Raw genomic sequence first — 24,418 nt, forward strand, 5'->3', positions numbered from 1 at the left:
TTTCGCAAATTCCTCACCGTTTTTGAGTTGTTCTTCGCAGACTACCTGCATGCAGAATTTCTGCTTGCATTTTTTGCAGAAGCTCTTACATTCTTGATTATCTACGGATGCGTTTTTTAGGATTGTGCCCACGTGACCTATTGGAATCATCGTGGTCTACAACTTTGCAGAAGAAAGTTTTTGCAAATTCCTCCTAAAAATTCCACTTTGCTACACACACTTTGTGTTTGCGTGTTTGTGGACAATCAACTCCTCCATACTCCTTCTACCTAAGGCTACATTCTCAGCCCTCTTTTGGTGGTTTCTACGGAGTCTATTGGTTCATATATCCGCTGCGTTTTGAGGCTGCATTTTTGTGTTTTGTGGCTGCGTTTTGTGGCTGCATTTTTTGAAAGCTCCTAGCACCGGCCGTGCTTGCTCCTGAGCAACTAAGGTTCTCTCACGGTTCACAACTTGCTGTCTAGGTGCAGAGTTGGCTGCTTGTTCCCTTTGTATCCTTACAATGTGATTGCAGTCCGAAGTCACATGTGTGTAGTTCCATTTACAAAGCTGGCACCACTTCTTTGCTGGTTGATTGCGGTTGGGCACTGCTCGGTTTTTTGGCTACCTCCACATCCTCCATAGACGTAGGGGCCTGTAGGTACAGTATGCATGTATGATGGTTAGGGTTGGTAGGAAGGTCTGTAGTATTACCCCATCTTTTTCAATACTATCTCGGCAATCTGATTTGGATTAACTAATGGCACACTAGAGTCAGAGCCCTTCCCAGAGCTACGTTTATCATCCGGATGACTATCTTGGTTTCCCATGCCAGTCATGTCAAAGTTGTCATCATAATCCATGGCATCCATGCAACACTCATTGAAGATGACATGCTTCTTTGCGTACAAGTGAGCGTGAAGCGTTTTGTTTCGTAAGCCTTCCAGGAAGATAGAAATTAATCTCCCTTGGCTTGGCTTCTCATCGTCAGGGCATCGATTGATGTATTGCTTTAGCCTATTTACACAATCTCGCACAGATTCTTGATCTTTTTGCTTAAAAGCGTAAATTTGAGCTACCGCATTGTGCTTAATTCCCATTTTTGAAAACGCAGCTATAAAGCTCTTTTCCAGCCCATCGAAAGACCTCTTTGCCTCAGGCTCTAAAGTCTGAAACCATGATAAAGACTTGCTCTCTAGCGTCAAGCCAAATCCTTCGATTTGTGTATGCATATCCGTGACTTGCTCCACATGTATAGCTTGCTTAAAAGCTGCTATATGGTCATATGGGTCACCGGATCCGTCATACTTCTTGACAAGCTTTTGCAGTGCAGATGGTCTCACTTTTCTAGAATATTCATCGTCATGTCTCCTATATGAGTCTGGGCCTCTAAATCTAGGCTCTTCAAATGTCAGTTCACTTGGTCTATGGGGTTCTCTTGGAGGTACATATCCACTTGCTCGTGGTCTTTCTTCTCCCCTAGATTCTGTAATAGCCTCGGGTCTCCTCGTAGGATCAATCATTGGAAAGACTGTTCCTTTAGTAGTTGTTCGCATGGAAGGTGCTGGTCGAGCCACACTTGGGGTTCTAGCCCATGGTGGTGCTAGTGTTTCTCCTCGAAAGGCAGATTCATCTGGACGTGCCGTGTCTAAGGTAGACACCTCAGTGAAAAAGGGCCTTCCTTTCCATGTCATTTCCCTAACCTCTGGCCATTCAAGGGTTCTAAAGTCGTTCCCCCATCTATCATGAACACGCTTAGTGAAAAGGGGCCTTCCTTTCCATGTCATTTCCCTAACCTCTGGCCATTCAAGGGTTCTAAAGTCGTTCCCCCATCTATCATGAACACGCTTAGTGAAACCATCTAGATGCTCTACAGTTATTGTATGCGTGACTGGAAGCTCTAAGCTCGGGTGCTTAGTGGTTGCATAGTAGGTTTCTACCATATCCCTATACACCTCTTTAATTGGGTCGTCTTGATAGATTTTAACTACTGGAATTTCTTTTACTATGTCCCATGGGTTTTTCTTGGTCTCTTTTTCTTTTCCTGTTTTTCTATCCTCCCAATTCCTGTCGGAAAACAATTCTTCAAGTAAAGAATTGGGCGTACCATGTATGCGCGATGTTCCTGGCACATTTGGATCTGATGGAAGCTCCTTTTTCTGCTTTGCTTGTGCGCTAGGTTGAAGTACACCCAAAGCATCCACTTGTTCAGGATTTCTGGTGACCTCGTAGCGTACTCCATTTCTACCCATGTACATATCGTTTTGGTAGTTTACCCATGGTGTTGGTTCAAATGCAGAATGAATGTCTGCAATTTTAACAACAAACCGGCTCATTGGATCTTTGTAGATCTCATCGCCATGCGCGTTCGTATACAAGAAATGGAGTCTCATGTTGTCAATCAACTCCCCATCTAGGATTTCAAATGGATTAGCAGAACCTGCCATACCAATGGGTGTGGATGGTCTATTCATGCCAAATGACTCGTTTATGTCCATTGAAATATCACTCTCGGTTCTTGAGAGGCTCTCTGTTTGAGACTCCGAAGATGTCTCGAGAATGCTCTCCAAGTTGCCAATAACCGATTGAGTGCTGCTCCCTTGAGTGGTTACCCTAGATGGTGCACTAGTGTTACATCCCCCTAGTATTGTTCCAGAGCATAGGTTCATATGCTATTTTTAGCACGTTGCAGTGTCCAGTTTTTTTGATTTTTTTGATTTTTTTGATTTTTTTGATTTTTTTAAATATAAATAAATAAATAAATATATATAAACCCTACCTAACCCCACTAAATGCAACTAACATGAATATGTGTGTAACTATCTTTATTTTTTATTATTTTTTAATTATTTTTAACTAATTATACAAAAATATGAATTACGCTAAAAAATACTAATTATGTAAATTACACTAATTATGCAAGAAAAAAATTTAAAAAAATGCAAAATATGCAGGAAATATGGACTTAAAATAAAACACATAATTTACAGAATTTTTTTTTTCTCTTCTCTTCTTTTTTTTAAAAAAAGTTTTTTATTTATTTTTATTATTTTATTATTTTTTCTTTTTTTATTATTTTTTTAAAAAAATACAAAGAACATGAAAATTAACAAAAAATAAAAAATAAAAAATAAAAAAATAAAAAAAATACTAACCTTATCTTCGGCACCTTATCGCTTCCGGATCTGTGCAGCACCCTTCGCTTTCTCTGCAGCTACTCAATGAGCTCGCCGCCTTATCTAGCCGGCCACCTCTCCTTGTGCCTTATCTAGCCGGCCACCTCTCCTTGTGCCTCCTAGCGGTTAACTCCTCTGCTGCTCTCCTTTGCCGGCCACTTCGCCTTTTTTTTTGGCCAGCTCACCACCGCCAGCAGCAGACGCCTTCACCTCCTTTGCCCTTCTCGCCTTCTGGCCTTCGCTTTCGCACCGGCCTTGCTTACTTGCGGCCAATCAGCCACCAACCTTCGCTTCCACACCCTGCTCTCTCTTCAGCCTTCGTCGGCACAGGCGTCCTCCTCCACCACCTTCACTTCTCGCTGCCCCTCTTCCTTCTCTTCCACACAGCTTGCACTCGAGAAGGGCTCTCTGCTTGCTACTCTCGAGCCCGCCTCTGTGGGGCTGCTTGCGGCCACCTCACCTTCCTTGCGGCCCTTCACAGCTGCCCCGCCTTCAACTGCCACCACATAGCATCCTGTCCCCAACGCTCTCAGAAGGCTCTTCACTCTTCAGTCGCAACTCGCCTCCTCTCACCCTCTCTGCAAATGCAGATCTCGTTCCGGCCCAAGCCGTTTGATAGACTTCGATGCTCTGGCACAGTCCCGTCTGCCGTTGGCAGACCTCCGTCCAGGCAGTCTGACAGAGCTCCCTGTTGTCGTCGACGTCATTGTGCTTCGACGTTGTAGTTCCACGCCACCGCCGTCAATGCTGTAGTTGCCTGCTCACCCCACGTTAAAGTTCCACGCCGCTGTCAGAACACTGCAGCCTCCAGTCACCTGCCTCGCGTGCGTATAAGTAACGGGAGAGAAAAAGTGGAACTCCCTTCCCGTGCAGTAAGTGAACGAGAGAGAGAGAGAGAGAGAGAGTGCAAGCAGACTGAGAGAGAGAGAGGCGATGTTGTCCGCCGTCGGACGCACAGCCCTCGCCTTCACCTGCAGCCCCTTCTCCTCACCGCCTCTGCTTCCTTAAGTGGCCTTCACACTTGAGAGCCTATGGAGCTGCATAAGCTATGGAAGAGCTTAGCAACGCACCCAATAGCATTCTGCAATTCTCCATGAGAGCTACAACCCGTCACAATGCATGGTTTCTCTGTGTGTTTTAAAAAGAATATAACAAAAATAAAAAATAAAATTTACGACCTTATCTGGCCCCTCCTTTGTCTTTGTAATCTACCTTTTTTCTCCTCTAATCACTAGCTCCAAGATTCCACACTCGTGCTAATCCTAAACCTAAAAACAAAAAGAAATAGCGGTAGTAATGCAAGCTTCTCAACCGGTTTTGAGTCTTCTCCCCGGCAGCGGCGCCAATGGAGAGACGGAAGACTCTCTTACTTGTAGCATGAGTAGTATGATCCGTGTGTAGCTCAATCCAATGGGATTTGTATCCCTTTCGGAGCTAGGGATTTAACCCGTACACCGGTGCATGAAAGCTTATCCACGAATGGAGAAAATGCTATGAACACCACTACCTTGACATAGACTTTACACACACAAGCTCAATCTTGCCATAACTCATTCACTCATCATCCCACTCATTCATGCATCCAATACAAGAAGAAAGCTAAGCTAATGCATACATAAGCTCAAAGCATACTTCATTCTCAAGCTCTTACTTCCCTAGCATGCACACAAACCTTGAAGCTTAATGGAACTTGAAATAAACATGCATTCTCAATCACTACTCAAGCAATGCCTTGCCCATGGATAAGCTACAAGCTATGGATAAGCTTAAGCTTGAATCCACTACCACACAAAGCCTAATAGAGAATCCACAAGCATCCTCTTGTTTTCTTGCTTGCATCTTTGTGTTGCATCCTTGCATTGATCACCATTCGTCACGCAACATTCCCCCCTTCCTATTTTGCACACGTCCTCGAGCGCGTAGATACCAAGGAAGAGTAGCATCTCCAGTGTGTACCTGCAAGCAAAACGATAGGTGGTTTGTGTGTTCTTTTTTTTTTGAAAGCAAAAGTACTGACAGACAATAACGAAACAAGCAATTTTATTGAATAAGACATGGCAATAAACGTCCAATTAGCTAGAGGAAGAAAACATTGAAGCAGTGTAGAGATTGAATAGGTTTGTTCAAGCCTTAATAATTACTACCTGCAGCTAACTAAAGTAAATAATGTTTTATGCCAAATGTATTGTTCTTTTCCTAGAAGGCAAAAGACAACAGTTGATCGAGGGACTATCAAGTAGTATACCTAGCCTATGCTAAGTCAAAGATGTCGGTTCAACACTAATAAATCTAACATAATTATGTAATGGCAGACTCTTGATATTGCTTAGTGTTAAGGTTTAATATTTTAAGCACAATGGCGACCATCCTGGATTAGACAAGCATTTCTCATTCCTTGCTACACAAGGCATTGGTCTGGGAAAGGTATAGACCTCCCTCGCCTACCCTGAATAACAAGGCAATAGGCCACAAACATATACACTTTTCTTTTATTTTTGTCATGCCCATTTTTGTTATGGAAGGTTTATTAGATTGTCCCTAAGCAATGTCCTAGTAAGGGCAAGATATCCACTGACGGTCCTATGATTAATTTAGTCTCTTTGTCCTAGGTCTGGAACTCTTCCTTTAGCACAAAACACTAATTACTTTGTATTGCTAAACAGGTAAAAACAATTACGGTCAAACTTACACTATGAAGTCTAAAGCCACTATAATGATATCCCTACTCTAGACCAAATAAGATGCATATTGCCATGCTTAGTAAAGTAAAATTTATAAACAATCAAGCAACAAGAAAAATACAGAAAACACTAGAGATTGGCATGAGTTCACCTGTTTCTGTTAAAGTGCTGGTTGTTGAAGAATTGTTTGCACTCGATTGTATGACTGTCAGTTGCGGTACTGAAGCAGAAGATGTAGTTTGGTGCTTGTATCTGTTTTATTCTGACAAAACAAACTAAAGAGAAAGAAAATTAAAAAGATAAAAAATAAAAAACATTGGTGCTAAACACTGGATTTGACCGAGGGGAAAAACCCAATGGGAAAAAGTGCCCTGGCTTCTAGTTCTTATTAAGAGAGTACAAGAGCTAGTCTTGCATTGGGGGTGGAATTTGATTAGGGAAAGAGTAGAATGCCGACGACATTCCAAATAGTTGGAGTTGTAGGAAGAACGCTCTTTCCTTGATAGTCAGGGAGTCTACTTGTGTAGGAGCCTGATTGAAAGTTGTCGGCTTTGTAAGACAAACTTTGACATTGCTTGTGTTTTGAGGAATAGACTTTGAACTTGATTCGGTTGCAATGTCCTCCTTCTGATGTGTTGCCTCTGAGATAGAAGTGGGTAAAGGTACCCACTTGCCTTTTTCTTCCCATGTCAGTTTGGAGTATCCCTTCTTGTTCGAGACCTTCTGATGATGTCTGATTGATGCATCAGCTTGTGTTTCCATCTGGATTTTTTCAGGCTTGGTAAGGCGTGGTTTCCAGTATTGATTTGGTTTCTGTAAGTGAGGTGGTATTGACTGCTTTTGTTCTTGAGTAGATTCAGGAACATAATTAAGTTTTGCTGCAGTAGTTCCTGCATTCTTTTTTGGAAGCCACAAGGTAGTAGCACCCTCGTAGTAGCCTTGTGCTTGCAGAACCTTCTTTGGGATCCACCGTTGTTGAGTGGTCTTGTGTGAAACTGTTGGCTTTGGTGAACCTCCTCTTTAGCTTTGTATTCCTTGGATGTTCCTTGGCAGCATTGGGTCTTGCCTTGCGAGCTGCTTTAGGTAACCAGATTTGAATTCTAAGTGCTTCCCCCCTTCCGTAGCCTTGTGCATATAAGAGAGATGTTGGCACATGCCATCCTTGTGTATTGTCATTGTCATTATTCACCCAAATCATTGGATCTTTTGAGGATGTTTGTATCACAGTAGGGGATACTTCCTCTACACAGATACCATATCTCCTAGCAATAATGATTTGTTTGCTTCATACCTAGGGGTTTTTTGAGGTTCCTCTGCATAGATTGGTCTTAGCATTCTTACGGGAATAATGTCATACCCATCTGGATCACAGAACTGTGTTTGCCTTGGCAATGCACAAGTGTCTATGGTGGCTAAAACATGGTTCCATTCTAAGGGATCTATCAAGTTCTCAGGACATTAGGACCTCAATGGAAGGATTCTTGGGCTCTTTTATTTGGCAGTTTAAGGGAGTCAAACCTTTTCTCTTAAGAAGAAACGTTTTCTAATTAGAAGCTTCAAAACGGCTACTTTATTCGAATTTGAATTTTGGGGGAAAAATGGAATTTAAAATCTAGCGGATAAAACCATATCATGTAACATATCTATGGAAAGCTCTTGATGCGTAGATCACAGATCTATAATCTCCGCTCAAATCGGAGCTTGTATGTAGAAGTTATGGAGGTCCGAAAATTGTAAAATTGCCCCCCCCTCCCCCCCCTTTTTGGGAAAAAAGTGCACCCTTTGACCACTCTTACACCTCTCTTAAAAACCCAACATTTCAGTCCACATGGCAACCCCCCATTTGGCTATTCCTTAATCACCTTGATTAGGCTTGGGCAAATTAAAGGGCCCAAGAAGACCCCATTCACTTCCTAATGAAAGGTATTAGGATATACGCCTCATCCGTCACACTTCTGTCTATGGTAACATTTCCAGGTTGCAAGTCGCGACAAGATGCTCTATAGATCCATAGATCATCTCTTCCTTCAGACATAGTTGCTCCCGATGCTTCTGAAGAAGAGGAATCAAACTCATCCACAGGAGAGTGCGTCACATCTCGATAAGCGTGGTTTTTCAGATTCACCCTCGTGGTTACATTCTCATGTCTGAGGTACAAGTAATTGTAACCCCAGTCTTGAATCATTTTGAATTGGCGCATGAATGGCCTTCCTAGGATTACTTCGTAATTTGTGTTCTTGCCAAAGTCTACAATAGCAAAGGTATGTCCGTACTCAATGCCACATGACTTGACCATAACGTTCTCAAGCAATCCTATGGGACTCTCTAGATTTCCGTCTACCAATTGCAAACTCATCCTTGTACTTTTAATTGCAGGTTTTTCCCACATTTCCCATACAGTTTTTGTTGCTATACTCACCCTTTCTCCACTATCTAGAATAGCTATAGATTCAATCTTGTTGATCTCCATAGGAAGCATAGTATTTCCTTCATCGTCCTCACAATGCTTGCCAACTTTGTTCACAGGAATCGGAATTGTTTGCTTAAGCATTAGCTCAGAAGGCTTTGCCTTCAATAACTCCTTAACCTGGATGTTCTGGTTCCACAAACCTTGCTCAGTTAATTGTGTAGCCACTTCTCCCCACAATCTTGGCCTAAGCTTTAAGAACTCTGCGAGTGGAATGGTACACGTAACTGGTGCCGACATTAAAGCTTGTAAACTCCCTATATCTCGTTCCTGATGAGGTTATCGTGTCATTGATGGTACTCGCATGATTTGGCTATGTGCCTCGTACAGTCCTAAATATGAGGGCAGTGTCTTGCATGTGAGCTTGTTGCTCCGAGCTGAGACAACAGTCTGAGCATCATCTGGTAGAGATAAAACATCTAATTCTTGAACCCTTTGATTCGAGAATTCTACTATAGATAACTGTGGTGACTTGTCAGAAGATGCTAGATCCTCAACTTGTTTTTGCACCGCTTCCCACATCTCCCTTGCTACTGCTTCCTCTATTTCAGGAATTTCATCTTCAAAATCCACGGTAGTCAATGGTTTTGACTCGTCTGCATTGGTATGAGGTAAATCATCTCCTTCAGGCATTTCTGGGAAATGTAGAGACACAACTGCACTTTCCTTTTCCATGCTTGGCGTGGCTTTTGGTATCGTCTCTAAGTTAGGCTTCAGAGAAGCAGGTCCCCTTGCGTACATAGGTGGTGGGCCGTCTATTAGAGTCTGAGTATCCCTAATCAACTGCTTATGGATAGCCAAGTTGATTGTCTCTTCACGAGGGTTGGGATATTCTTGCAGCTTCTTAGGTAGCTCGATCAGAGCTGTGATCCTACTATTATACGCTTGAAGCGCTGCATCTAAAGGCTCGTACACCTTGCCCACAAGGACTGATCCTCCTGAGCTTTCCTCAGACTCGGATGCTTTTTCCTTTTGCTCAGTTTGAGTTTTCTCTCCTATTTGTTTCGTTTTCAACATTCCTTCTAGCTCTTTTGGGATAGAATTTTCTCCATCAGAGCTCTTCTGCTCCTTCGACTTCTTACTCCCCTTGCTGCGTGGTTTACGTCTAGTTGATTTCTTTCTCTCTTTTCCATCTTTGGATAGAACCTTAATCTCAGAGGGTTTCTCAACAACCTCTTTGACATTCTTTTGCGTCTGGGCTCTAGTCACTACTCTTAGAGACACTAGTTCGTTCTCCTCCTCAGATGTCGTGGGTGATGGAATCACTTCAACATAGTTGAGGGGTGCTTTAGCTTTTTGTGCTGCCGGATCCGCAGGCTTCAACAAGCAATCCTTTGGTAGATGGTCAATGCTACACCCATGGCAAAACCTCTCTATAGGTGGAAACGTAGATGTTGTGCCTATGTTAGCTAAGAGGGGTCGTTTCTTGTTTGGACATTCTCTCGCCCAATGTGGTCCACCACATTCATAGCATGGTCCTGTTTGTTGTGTGGGCTATAGTCTCTTTGTAGGATATGGTCTTGGATAACCTTGAGTCTTGGTTGGCTGAGATCCTATAAGCATCAAAGAGCTTGGGTCTCCATTAAAGTCATGAACTAGGCTTGGTCCGGTTGGGTTCTCAAAGTAGGGTTCGACAAGAGGATGCTCCACTTCGATGTAGTATGGTTGAGAGCTAACCATCTCCATACCTAATTCAGGATTCTCATATTCCACATATCTAAAGGAAGCTGTGCCAGGTGGAGGAGGTTGAGCTCCTAGCACCGGCCGTGCTTGCTCCTGAGCAACTAAGGTTCTCTCATGGTTCACAACTTGCTGTCTAGGTGCAGAGTTGGCTGCTTGTTCCCTTTGTATCCTTATAATGTGATTGCAGTCCGAAGTCACATGTGTGTATTTCCATTTACAAAGCTGGCACCACTTCTTTGTTGGTTGATTGCGGTTGGGCACTGCTCGGTTTTATGGCTACCTCCACATCCTCCACAGACGTAGGCGCCTGTAGGTACAGTATGCATGTATGATGGTTGGGGTTGGTAGGAAGGTCTGTAGTATTGCCCCATCTTTTTCAATACTATCTCGGCAATCTGATCTGGATTAACTAATGGCACACTAGAGTCAGAGCCCTTCCCAGAGCTACGTTTATCATCCGGATGACTATCTTGGTTTCCCATGCCAGTCATGTCAAAGTTATCATAATCCATGGCATCCATGCAACACTCATTGAAGATGACATGCTTCTTTGCATACAATTGAGCGTGAAGCGTTTTGTTTCGTAAGCCTTCCAGGAAGATAGAAATTAATCTCCCTTGGCTTGGCTTCTCATCAACAGGGCATCGATTGATGTATTGCTTTAGCCTATTTACACAATCTCGCACAGATTCTTGATCTTTTTGCTTAAAAGCATAAATTTGAGCTACCGCATTGTGCTTAATTCCCATTTTTGAAAATGCAGCTATAAAGCTCTTTTCCAGCCCATCGAAAGACCTCTTTGCCTCAGGCTCTAAAGTCTGAAACCATGATAAAGACTTGCTCTCTAGCGTCAAGCCAAATCCTTCGATTTGTGTATGCATATCCGTGACTTGCTCCGCATGTATAGCTTGCTTAAACGCTGTTATATGGTCATATGGGTCACCGGATCCGTCATACTTCTTGACAAGCTTTTGCAGTGCAGATGGTCTCACTTTTCTAGAATATTCATCGTCATGTCTCTTATATGAGTCTCGACCTCTAAATCTAGGCTCTTCAAATGTCAGTTCACTTGGTCTATGGGGTTCTCTTGGAGGTACATATCCACTTGCTCGTGGTCTTTCTTCTCCCCTCGATTCTCTAATAGCCCCGGGTCTCCTCGTAGGATCAATCATTGGAAAGACTGGTCCTTTAGCAGTTGTTCGCATGGAAGGTGCTGGTCGAGCCACACTTGGGGTTCTAGCCCATGGTGGTGCTAGTGTTTCTCCTCGAAAGGCAGATTCATCTGGACGTGCCGTGTCTGAAGTAGACACCTCAGTGAAAAGGGGCCTTCCTTTCCATGTCATTTCCCTAACCTCTGGCCATTCAAGGGTTCTAAAGTCGTTCCCCCCTCTGGCCATTCAAGGGTTCTAAAGTTGTTCCCCCATCTATCATGAACACGCTTAGTGAAACCATCTAGATGCTCTACAATTATTGTATGCGTGACTGGAAGCTCTAACTTGGGTGCTTAGTGGTTGCATAGTAGGTTTCTACCATATCCCTATACACCTCTTTAATTGGGTCGTCTTGATAGATTTTAACTACTGGAATTTCTTTTACTATGTCCCATGGGTTTTTCTTCGTCTCTTTTTCTTTTCCTGTTTTTCTATCCTCCCAATTCCTGTCGGAAAACAATTCTTCAAGTAAAGAATTGGGCGTACCAGGTCTGCGCGATGTTCCTGGCACATTTGGGTCCGATGGAAGCTCCTTTTTCTGCTTTGCTTGTGCGCTAGGTTGAAGTACACCCAAAGCATCCACTTGTTCAGGATTTCTAGTGACCTCGTAGCGTACTCCATTTCTACCCATGTGCATATCGTTTTGGTAGTTTACCCATGGTGTTGGCTCAAATGCAGAATGAATGTCTGCAATTTTAACAACAAATCGGCTCACTAGATCTTTGTAGATCTCACCGCCATGCGCGTTCGTATACAAGAAATGGAGTCTCATGTTGTCAATCAACTCCCCATCTGGGATTTCAATTAGCAGAATCTGCCATACCAATGGGTGTGGATGGTCTATTCATGCCAAATGACTCGTTTATGTCCATTGAAATATCTATATACTCTCGGTTCTTGAGAGGCTCTCTGTTTGTCCGAAGATGTCTCGAGAATGCTCTCCAAGTTGCCAATAACCGATTGAGTGCCGCTCCCTTGAGTGGTTACCCTAGATGGTGCACTAGTGTTACGTCCCCCTAGTATTGTTCCAGAGCATAGGTTCATATGCTATTTTTAGCACGTTGTAGTGTCTAGTTTTGATTTTTTTTAGATTTTTTTTATTTTTTAAATATAAATAAATATATATATATGTATATATATATATATATATATATAAACCCTACTTAACCACTAAATGCAACTAACATGAATATGTGTGTAACTATCTTTATTTTTTTTATTTTATTATTATTATTTTTTACTAATTACACAAAAATACGAATTACGCTAAAAAATACTAATTATGCAAATTACACTAATTATGCAAAAAAATTTACAAAAATTTTAAAAAAATACAGAATATGCAAGAAATATGGACTCAAAATAAAACACATAATTTACAGAATTTTTTTTCCTCTTCTCTTCTTTTTTTTAAAAAAAAATTATTTTTATTCATTTTTATCATTTTATTTTTTTCCTTTTTTAATTATTTTTTTAAAAAAATGCAAATAACATGAAAATTAACAAAAAAATAAAAAATAAAAAATAAAAAATAAAAAAAATACTAACCTTATCTTCGGCACCTTATCGCTTTCGAATCGCTGCAGCACCCTTCGCTTTCTCTGCAGCCACTCAATGAGCTCGCCGCCTTATCTAGCCGGCCACCTCTCCTTGTGCCTCCTAGCGGTCAACTCCTCTGCTGCTCTCCTTTGCTGGCCACTTCGCCTTTTTTTTCGGCCAGCTCACCACCGCCAGGCAGCAGACGCCTTCACCTCCTTAGCCCTTCTCGCCTTCTAGCCTTCGCTTTCGCACCGGCCTTGCTTACTTGCGGCCAGTCAGCCACACCAACCTTCGCTTCCACACCCTGCTCTCTCTTCACCGGCACAGGCGCCCTCCTCTACCACCTTCTCGCCTTCTGGCCTTCGCTTTCACACCGGCCTTGCTTACTTGCGGCCAGTCAGCCACACCAACCTGCGCTTCCACACCCTGCTCTCTCTTCAGCCTTCGCCGGCACAGGCGCCCTCCTCTGCCACCTTCACCTTCGCTGCCCCTCTTCCTTCGCTTCCACACAGCTTGCACTCGAGAAGGGCTCTCTGCCTGCTACTCTCAAGCCCGCCTCTGTGGGTTGCCTGTGGCCACCTCACCTTCCTTGCGGCCCTTCACAGCTGCCCTGCCTTCAACGGCCACCACATAGCATCCTATCCCCAACGCTCTCAGAAGGCTCTTCACTCTTCAGTCACAACTCGCCTCCTCTCACCCCCTTTGCAAACGCAGATCTCGTTCCGGCCCAAGCCGTCTGATAGACTTCGATGCTCTGGCACAGTCCCGTCCGCTGTTGGGCAGACCTCCGTCCAGGCGGTCTGACAGAGCTCCTTGTTGTCGTCGACGTCGTTGTGCTTCGACGTTGCAGTTCCACGCCATCGCCGTCAATGCTGTAGTCGCCTGCTCACCCCACGTTACAGTTCCACGCCGCCGTCACAACGCTGCATCGCGTGCGTATAAGTAACGGGAGAGAGAAAGCGGAACTCCCTTCCCATGCAGTAAGTGAACGAGAGAGAGAGAGAGAGAGAGAGAGAGAGAGAGAGAGAGAGAGAGAGAGCGCAAGCAGACTGAGAGAGAGAGAGGCGATGTTGTCCGTCGGACGCACAGCCCTCGCCTTCACCTGCAGCACCTTCTCCTCACCGCCTCTGCTTCCTTAAGAGGCCTTCACACTTGAGAGCCTATGGAGCTGCATAAGCTATGGAAGAGCTTAGCAACGCACCCAATAGCATTCCGCAATGCTCCATGAGAGCTACAACCCGTCACAATGCATGGTTTCTCTGTGTGTTTTAAAAAGAATATAACAAAAATAAAAAATAAAATTTGCGACCTTATCTGGCCCCTCCTTTGTCTTTGTAATCTACCTTTTTTCTCCTCTAATCACTAGCTCCAAGATTCCACACTCGTGCTAACCCTAAACCTAAAAACAAAAAGAAATAGTGGTAGTAATGCAAGCTTCTCAACCGGTTTTGAGTCTTCTCCCCGGCAACGGTGCCAATGGAGAGACGAAAGACTCTCTTACTTGTAGCATGAGTAGTATGATCCGTGTGTAGCTCAATCCAATGGGATTTGCATCCCTTTCGGAGCTAGGGATTCAACCCGTACACCGGTGCATGAAAGCTTATCCACGAATGGAGAAAATGCTATGAACACCACTACCTTGACATAGACTTTACACACACAAGCTCAATCTTGCCATAACTCATTCACTCATCATCCCACTCATTCATGCATCCAATACAAGAAGAAAGCTAAGCTAATGCATACATAAGCTCAAAGCATACTTTATTCTCAATCTCTTACTTCCCTAGCATGCACACAAACCTTGAAGCTTAATGGAACTTGAAATAAACATGCATTCTCAATCACTACTCAAGCAATGCCTTGCCCATGGATAAGCTACAAGCTATGGATAAGCTTAAGCTTGAATCCACTACCACACAAAGCCTAATAGAGAATCCACAAGCATCAACAAAGAAGCATGCACACTAGAGAATAGAAATGAGAAGAGAGAAAAACATCATCTCATTGCATTGAATTAGAAGAGCATTGCTCATACAATAGTGTAGATGGGGAGAGAGAAGAGCTTGCACCTCTATGAACAAGAGGGAGAGCTAGTCTCAAGAGAGCTCAAACATGAGTTTAGCCCAATGTCCATAAGCTCTCAAATGAGCCACTTTTTATACTAAAACTCCTAAAACTCCCAAAACTTCCCATGTAGGATTATTCTCAAGCCCACTCCCACACTCACCTACAACTTGGAACTTTTTACAAGAGCCCTAAATAAGAATGTCAAGTCTCTTGTTTTCTTGCTTGCATCTTTGTGTTGCATCCTTGCATTGATCACCATTCGTCATGCAACACCCTCCACAACATATAAGAGAAACTTAAGACATCTAATCAAGTGTGAGTAAAGGATGACAAGAGGTGTATTGTCAAGTAGGATTTATAGATCACTATGACCCTCCACTCTATCATAGAAATGTCCTTCAACCACAAAGGAATCCTTTTTGATGCGATTGTGTCGTGCATCCTTCTCGATCGTAGTTGTCAACCGCTTTGGTGCAAAGCACTTCAAAATGTAAAAGTCCTTGCCCTCTTCCTCGACATTGACTACAAAGTTACTCCCTATATGTGGGCATCACTCAGATCATCGCGGTGACCAGCATACATAGGCACATGATCACCACTATCATCGCTTGAAACATCATCTACATCTTCATAATGATCTTTGGGTTGTATCCTCAAGTACTACCGCATTTCCACATATGCTTTGTATTGGCATCTCCTCCACTGAGTGTGCACACAAGCATCACAAAAACAAGACAAGTTTCTACATCTCAATCCATGCCTATCTATACTTGAGTAACCATTCACACAATGCAAAGACTGTGATCCACTCACACGCATGCAATCCCAATGTATATCTCTTTATACATCACCAACCTTGATTTCCCAGAATACCTTGTTCACTCCTTTTGTGGATGACGTGGTTTCCACTATTGCTCATTGTATTGAGAAATTCCTCCACACTTATTGCATTGTCTAATGTCCATCCATCTGGCTTCAATTGATCACTTATTGCATTTTATGATGTCCATCCATCTGACTTCAATTGATCACTTATCAGTGCTCTCTTGATTACTGCTCTAGCCAGTCATGCTCACCCTTGCCATGTCGTCCTGATTCAAAATAGTTATGCATCATCTCAAGACCAATGAGTTTGAAGTACCTCACAAAAAAGTAGAACAGACGCCTTGCTTTAAATTGCTACGCCGCACCATCAGACCACACCCAATGCCGCTTTAGATTGCTGCTTTGTTCTTTCAACCACTTGTTATGCAAAAGAAAATAGTGATGCACAAACAAGTTTCATTGACCTTGTCATCAGAGATATATAAATGGGTGGTCGTTTTGATATCGCCCATTGCCAAGTGCACGTAAGAAATGTGAACCAAGATGGTCACCTGGTTTGAATACCAATGCATTGATTGGATCTCATTTTTCACTTTGAAAGAGTAATTTTCTACAAAGTCCACCACTGAGACCACCACATCATCTGGGAACTTTTGTAAACAATCTTTGAATTGGTCAGCCTGCCATTTGTAAATATAGTCATGTTTGATAAAAGTGGTTAGCTTGTCCTTGAACAAAGAAATTAAACTTTTGCACCCTACTTGCAGAACTACAAGATCCTTTTTTTAATTTTGTTTGGCCCTCTTCATCCACTTCTTGTGTCTCCACATCAGCAAAAAGCTTGACGGTTACCAAGTATTTGTCATCATGCTCTTCTGAAGCACACAATGCCATCCTTCCTATACCACATTGACCACACATTCCTAAACAAGCATCTCTTTAAGTGGAACGCTGAATTCTCTGGTCTTGTATACTATAGGGACTCCCAAACAGTTGTCAGGTTGTGAAATGTGGTTTTTTTTGCTGCACATGTAATACCACCTATTTTGGAAACACAGATTTTATAATTGCAGTTGCAAGCCAATCCATGTTGTCCAAACCTCCCTTGTCGCGTTTGATTGAAGGCATCTTTAAGATACACAACGTGCACACAACAAGGGAGGTTTGGACACCAAATATAAGGGTTGAGACCCTCAAAAGCATCTAAGGGAAATCTTCACATCACGATGTTTGTCTTGAAATCTTCTATACAATTCCACCTGTGCCAATACACCATGCGAATTTATAGTTAAAACAAAGAGATCACTCTACAAGAGTTGTTTGCAATTGCAATTACAAATAACAACTGACATCTAAGAGCACTCCGGATATTACCTGAGAGTATCCCAGAGTGTGCTTGGGAGTACCTGGGAGTACTTGGAAGTGCTTTAGAAAGAACCTAAGAGTACTTCCAGAAAGTGCTTGGGAGTGCTTTAGAAAGAACCTAAGAGTACTTCCAGAAAGTGCTTGGGAGTGCTTGAGCCCACTTGAAAGCACTCCAGAAAGTGCTAGACCTTTTGAAAGTACTCCAAAAAGTACCTAAGTGTACTTGAAAAAATGCTTAGGAGTTTCTGAGAGTACTTGGAATTACTTTAGAAAGTACCTAAGAGCATTTGTAAGTACTCTAAAAAGAACCTAATAGTACTTGAAAGTACTCTAGACAGCCCCTAAGAGTACTCCAGAAAGTGCTTGTTAAGGAGTTCTTGGGAGTACATGGATATAGTTTAGAAAGTACCTAAGAGTACTTGGAAGTTCTTTAGAAAGTATCTAAGAGTACTTGGAAGTTCTTTAGAAAGTATCTAAGAGTACTTGTGAGTACCTGAGAGTAGTTGGGAGTACTTTAGAAAATACCTAAGAGTACTTCACAAAGTTCTTGGGAGTGCCTAAGTCCGCTAGAAAGGATTCTCGGATGCACTTGACAACACTCCAAAACTTGTGCTTGGGAGTGGCTCATACCACTCCTAAGTAGTCCAAAAAGTGCCTATGAGTACTCTAGATAGTGGTTGGGAGTGCTTAAGAGTACATAGAAGGACTTTAGACATTGATTAAGGGTTCTTAGGGGTCCTAGGTAGGACTTTAGGAAGTACATAGAAGTCCTTCAGACTAAGAGCACTCTACAAAGTTCTTGGAAGTGTGTGAGAGTAATTGTAAAGACTCCAAAAAGTACTTGAGAGCTACTAAGTGTACTTGAGACCTCCCACGCATACTTAAAAGAACTCCAAAAAGTACTTAAGTACTTAAATGGGAGAAAAAACTGGATAAGAAAGCTGTATGAGCTTTGCAAAGTACAAAGTAAAACACAATGACACCTTAGTTGAGAGGATTTCATAGGTAACTGAGAGCACATTCAAGGATAGATTGCATACTTGAGGCAAGTCAACTAGATGCACTGGATGCGCTTTGACCCCTAGCAGAGGATGGGATTAGCATGTAGTTCTTTGTAAATTAGTTGTCTTACATTTGTAAAAGAAATGTGATATTTTGCTCTTTCCCATGTACTATAGATGACAAATCCAATGACCCAACATATTTTAAATATTATCAAGTACTAGACATGGTAAGTTGGAGGAGGCCAATTTTAGTGTGTGGCCCTAGGGGTAGGAGATGCATGGCCACTGGCATGCATGACCACATAGACATGGCCAATTGGTTGTGTATGAGGCCATGCACTTGGCCGCGTGTGTGGTTGCGCTGGCATTGTTGCTTGGATTTTATCTCCTTTCTCCTCCCTTGCACGACCACTGCCTCATTCTCTTGTAGTGGTGGTTTACCTCAATATCCTTTGATAGCTTGAAACATGCATTCACAATGACACATATTATTAAACCTTTTGATGCAATGAATTTTTCCACTTCCAAGAACATTTGAGGTATTTAAAAATAAGAATTCAAGAAGAGATCCCTCAAGGAACACCAAAAAAGAATCCACTAGGCTTAGGAGAGTACATGGACCAAGCCGGTGGCCACATCGTCTACAAGGATGTGAAAAGAATCCATAAGTTTTGAATATCACTCTTCTAAGTGTAGGAGGACATTGTAGTATATTGATCTATAGAACAAGCTAGAAGCAGTGGGGATATGTAGGGTTTTGAAAATGAAATGCCATGCCCAATTAATGCAAAGCTATGTGCAGAATTCCTCACAACTTATGACATGGGAATAAAAATAAGCAAGGTGAGAATACCTGATGGAATGGAGATCAAGGTCAAGATAATAGTGGATGCTAGGAATACCTTAGCAACAAAAGACCTAAAAGCACAAGGTAGGTAAAAAAGAGGAACTACCATTATGATGCACACTAACGCCTTGAACAATAACATTGGCACCGTATACTCTAATGTCAAGGAAGGCAGATTAGGTAGAGACATATCTATGTTGATACAATTGTGTCAAGCGAACATACAAATATAACCAAGTTGATTATTGTATATAGGGCAACCCGATGATTAGGCATATCACATTCACAAAGAGATGACCAACCACCTCGAGTCCCATTCATGTAAAGTTGCAACTATCAGGTATAAAGTTGCAACTATCAATTATAAAAGTAATTACATACCATGAGGTCCCATTTATACCATTAGTGTCCAATGTCCTTCTTCTCTTTTTCACAAAATAAGAAGAAGAGGAAGAGGAATGTGTTTTCTTTTTCTTCTTTAAGATGACAAAGAAGAAGAGAAGAAGAAGAACCGTGCTTCTTCTTCCTTCTTTTTACACAAAAGGAGAAAATAAAAGAAGAAGAAGAACATGGAAAACAAGAGGAAGAAGCTCACCTTTGCTTTAGAGAGGAAGAGGTTCACCTTACTTAAAGAGAGAGTTGGGGAGAAAGGGAATACTATCTCAAGATCTCAACCTATATTGTAGGCCAGTGTAACCATTAAAGTTTCATAATTTTTAGGTTATCTTTTGAAAAAAAGCCACCTACACCAATATGAGAAGTTGTAAGTTGAGCTTCCCCCTAGTGTTGGTATCGTCTTAGGGGTTTCACCTAAAAATATGTAAGTATACCACGTGAGTTCAAATGAGAGGGTTTGTTATTTCAAAATTTTAAGGTACATTTACAAAAATACATTTACAGAAGGGGTTTTTTAATTCAATTTCAAAAAACAAAACCCGAAAGTCCATAAAGAAAAAGGCCCGGTCATTTTAAAAATTCATGAAAAATTTGTGTGGTGTAATTTGTGAGCCAAAAATTTCAAGGCATTGTTATTGCCAATGTTTACAAAAAACAAAATTTATAGAACGTATAGCCTATGTTTCTTGAGAATTTGGATATGTTTGAGCCAAAATATAACTGAGTCATCTTAAACTTTGCAAAGTTTTCAAAATTGAGAAAATAAAAACACAAGTAAAAATCAAACACTTGTTATTCACTATACATATTGACTTTGCCCCTAGATTAATTAATTAATGGGGCTCATTAGAGCCCCATTAATTAATTAATGACGTTAGGCCAAACCTTACCACATGTCTCTCTTTGTAAATCCTCCCTCTCTCTAATTAATGAGGTAAGGTCAAACCTTACCACATCTCTTTCTTCGTAAATCCTCCCTCTCTCCCTATGCAAACCTTTCGCGACACACCCACTCTCTCTCTCTCTCTCTCTCTCTCTCTCCCTATCCCTCTCTCCCCTTGCCCCCTCTCTCCTTGCCCCAACCACCCTCTCTCTCTCTCTCTCTCTCTATCCCCCTTGCCCTAGCCTCCCTTTCCCTGCCTTGCCCTGACCTCTCTCTCAATCTCAGTCTTCTTTTATACCGTTTGAAGCCAGTATGTGCGATGAATCTAGAAGGCACTAAATTTTTGCATACATCAGTGTCATCGTCATAAGGTTTATGATACTAGTTATATATATATATATATAACTAATTAATTAATGTAAGAAAACGTTCGGACCCATATATATATATATATATATATATATATATATATATATATATATATATATATGAGACACTTGCTTTGGATGAAGCATTGACTCCTTGTATGGTGGAAAGTCGTGCCTTTAGGTAATGCCAATGTCCTAGATAGAGAGGTTCTAGAAACCGGCAATCGAGCCAAAATTTCGTCGATTGGACCTCTTCTCTTTTGGGTTGGTTCAACTTGGTTGTGGATTTCTGCAGTCCGGGCAAGAGAGAGAGACAGAGAGAGTGTGTGTGAGAGTTAGAGTGTGCGTGTGTGTGTGGGGGGAGAGAGAGCGAGTGTGTGTGTGTGTGTGTGTGAGAGAGAGAGAGAGAGAGGGGGCGGATGTCCGTTTCGGTTGGTGTCATCCTGGTGACGATCATCCATTGTCAGAATAAAAACGCGTGGACTAGTTCCAAATTCTGATTATAAAAGAAACAATGGAAACGTTAAAAGGGTCCGGGCCAAGATTCCCACAATTTCCCAGGGAGTAGGTGGCTGTTGTCCTCATTGCTGCACAAAACGCTCTCAGAGGTCAAAACCGCCGTCATGGCTCTACGACGGACACCTACCCATGGGGCCTATTAAACGGAGGGACTCTCTTGTCTCGAAGTCTATCTCTGCGCATAGTGTTATTCTTATCTCAGCGTTTGAAGATAGTGTCTGCATTAAGCTGATCCTAGAGCTCAAAGCATTTCTTATAATTATAGCCCGCTGCGATGAGCAGATCGAAATTAAGCTGCGTGACCGTGGTTGCGCTCATAGTGCTGTGTTACGGCTGCCTTCTGTGCTGGGCGCAGCAGTGCGGCAGCCAGGCGGGCGGCGCAAAGTGCTCCAACAACCTCTGCTGCAGCCATTACGGCTACTGCGGTAGCACCAGCGCGTATTGCGGCTCTCACTGCCAGAACGGGCCCTGCACTAGCGGCGGCAGCAGACCAACTCCGTCCACACCGTCCGACACCAAATCAGGGGTATCTGACATCATCACCAGCAGCATCTTCAACCAGTTTCTCTCGAAACGCACGTCTTCCAGCTGCCCCTCGAAGGGCTTCTACACCTACAAAGTCTTCCTGTCGGCGGCTGCGGCCTACAGCGGCTTCGGCACGACTGGGAGTTCCGACGTCCGGAAGAGAGAGCTGGCTGCCTTCTTCGCCAACGTCGCCCACGAGACAGGAAGTGAGTACAGAACCCCTCCACCCTACGTCGTATACGCTCTTCATCTTGTATACAAGTATCACAGTTCTGAAGGGCAGCATTTCGTGCGCAGGTGGTTGTTACGTGGAGGAGATCATCAAGGGCAACTATTGTGACCCATCATCTGCTCCATGTGCTTCTGGGCAACAATACTATGGGCGAGGACCCATTCAGCTCTCATGGTATACATAGCGTACTGCGATTCGCAAACCCACACATACACATAAATTATATGTATAATCTTTTCCTTGCTGTTTCCTGCGTGCCGTAATATGAATTATAGAGGCACTCGTCATGTGTCGATATTGCACTTGCAGGAACTACAACTATCAAGCTGCCGGCAAGGCCATCGGCTTTGACGGCATCAACAACCCGGGCATCGTGGCCAAAGACGCCACCATCTCCTTCAAGACGGCCGTGTGGTATTGGATGACCCAGCAGTCCCCCACCTGCCACAGCTCCATGGTGAACGGGAAAGGCTTCGGCGCCACTATCAACGCCATCAACGGAGGGCTGGAGTGCGGCAGCTCCGCCAACCAGTCGGAGCAGCAGGACCGCATCAAGTTCTACAAATCCTTCTGCTCCATTTTGGGCGTCCAGCCCGGCAACAATCTCACTTGCTAGCTGAAGCATTCGCCCGGACACCATTGTGAACGCACAAAATTATAAAACAAGTTGTAGAACTTGTCTTTTTTTTAAAAAGGTGGGTGGGGCCCTCCTAAACTTTGTAGTTGCAAGTTCTCTTTTTTTGAAGGTTATAAAACGTGTCAGAAATAGACTTTTTTTCTAAGCACTGAAAAAAGGAGGACCTTTTACGTCGATCCATTTTTATTAAAAAATCGTATAGGTTAACCCGTTTTTAACTAAAGTGTCAAAAATTTAGGGCTTTAATTTTAGGGAAAAGTTAGGTAGATAAATTAAATAAATATAATCAAAAGTTGAATTGTGATGAAGTTATACCAAGCAAAATTGAACTCCAATTGAAAGTTGATTATATCAAAATATAAAAAATTATGAATAATGAGAGAGAGAGAGAGAGAGGGGAAGGGGGGGGGGGGGGACTTGTTTGTGTATCAAACGTTAACAACAATATGGTCCAAAGAGAGGTATACTTCTTTATCCTACTATGAAAAGAAAATAAAAAGTATACTTCTTTATGCTACTATAAACTAGTGCACATACCCTAAGATTCATGTATTAAGAAATGGTGTTGTCTTTATCCTACTATAAAACTCGTGCACATACCCTAAGATTTGTGTATTAAGAAATGGTGTCGTGTCTTTATCCAACTATGAAACTCGTGGACATGCCCTAACCTTCATGCATTGAGAAATGGTGTCGTGTTCTTAAAAGACGTCCTTCAAAAGAATACCTATTTTCAAAAGAATGACCTTCCACTTTGCAGAGTATTTATTGTAAACATTGACTTCAATAATAAAAAAGTGTCTTGCAAACATTGACTACAATTACAAAAAAAACTAACTTGCAAACATTAACTACAATTATTGTAAACATTGACTACAATTACAAAAACGTGACTTGAAAACGTTTTGAATAGCCAAGATTAAAAACAAATAACCACTTTCAAAAGGGTGACTTTTTACACTGTAGAGTATTTATTATGAACACTGACTACATTGTAGAGTATTTATTATGAACACTGACTACATTGAACACTGACTACATTGTAGAGTATTTATTATGAACACAACTTACAAAATAGTGAGTAATTTATTACAAAAGTGACTTGAAAATGTTTTGAATAGCCAAGATTTTTTTAAAAATAACCATTTTAAAAAAGGTGACTTTTTACATTGTAGAGTATTTATTATGAACACTGACTACATTTACAGATTAGTAAGTAATCGTTTTGAATAGCTATAATTTTCAAACAAGATAAATATGCATTCAAGTTAATAAACTTGTAATACAAAATGTGATAACCAAAAAATGAGAATCATTAGGTGAAAACTAAGGGCCAAAAAAGTAACATCTAGGATTGAATTGTGTTGTGATCACAAAACTCACCCACTACTAGATCTTGTATAAGGAAGGACAAAAGTGACAAGGTTAAGTTACTATAGATAAGTCTAAATTATGTAGAACTGAGGAAAAGTTGCCGTCCTAACATTTCCACCCATCTAAACATCATAAATACAACATCAAAAGACCTCGAACCCTTCTAAACATAAAAATCATGGTAAGGATGTAAAGACCTTGAACCCTTCTACATAATTGTAGATGGTCCACTAACAGATGCACTCCACCAAACATTAACAACTAGTTTTTGTTTTGATCATGATGCTACACTACCATGATCCCACTAAAGGCTATATTATATTTATAACTAAAATTACCCATAAAGGGAAACCACTTTTCAGGGATGGTAATGATGTAAATACCTCGAACCCTTCTACATAATTGTAGATGACATTAACAAATGCATTCCACTAAACATTAACAACTAGTTTTTGTTTTGATCATGATGCTATACTACCATGACCCCACTAAAGGCTATATCATATTAAACTAAAATTATAAACTCCAAAGGAGTGGATATAGTAGCCATTCATTACCCATAAAGGGAAACTACCTTTAAAGGAGGCCTAAACCCACTCCTTATGGTGAAGTTGTTGGCCTACACCAAAAAATATAA

The 24,418-nt window shown here is 41.9% G+C and overlaps 1 protein-coding gene across 1 annotated transcript; it reads left to right on the forward strand.

The window, feature by feature from the left end:
• The first annotated feature begins 21,053 nt into the window (after positions 1–21,053).
• On the forward strand, positions 21,054–22,552 carry LOC147637517 (chitinase 3-like). Its single transcript, XM_086799303.1, has 3 exons — positions 21,054–21,744; positions 21,836–21,944; positions 22,080–22,552. The coding sequence occupies exons 1-3, from the start codon at positions 21,288–21,290 to the stop codon at positions 22,384–22,386; spliced, it is 873 nt and encodes a 290-aa protein (XP_086655429.1). The 5' UTR covers positions 21,054–21,287; the 3' UTR covers positions 22,387–22,552.
• Positions 22,553–24,418: the final 1,866 nt, after the last annotated feature.

Source organism: Cibotium barometz, chromosome 6, assembly GCF_041138505.1.
Source record: "Cibotium barometz isolate CiBa-2024 chromosome 6, ASM4113850v1, whole genome shotgun sequence".
Taxonomy (NCBI): Eukaryota; Viridiplantae; Streptophyta; class Polypodiopsida; order Cyatheales; family Cibotiaceae; genus Cibotium; species Cibotium barometz.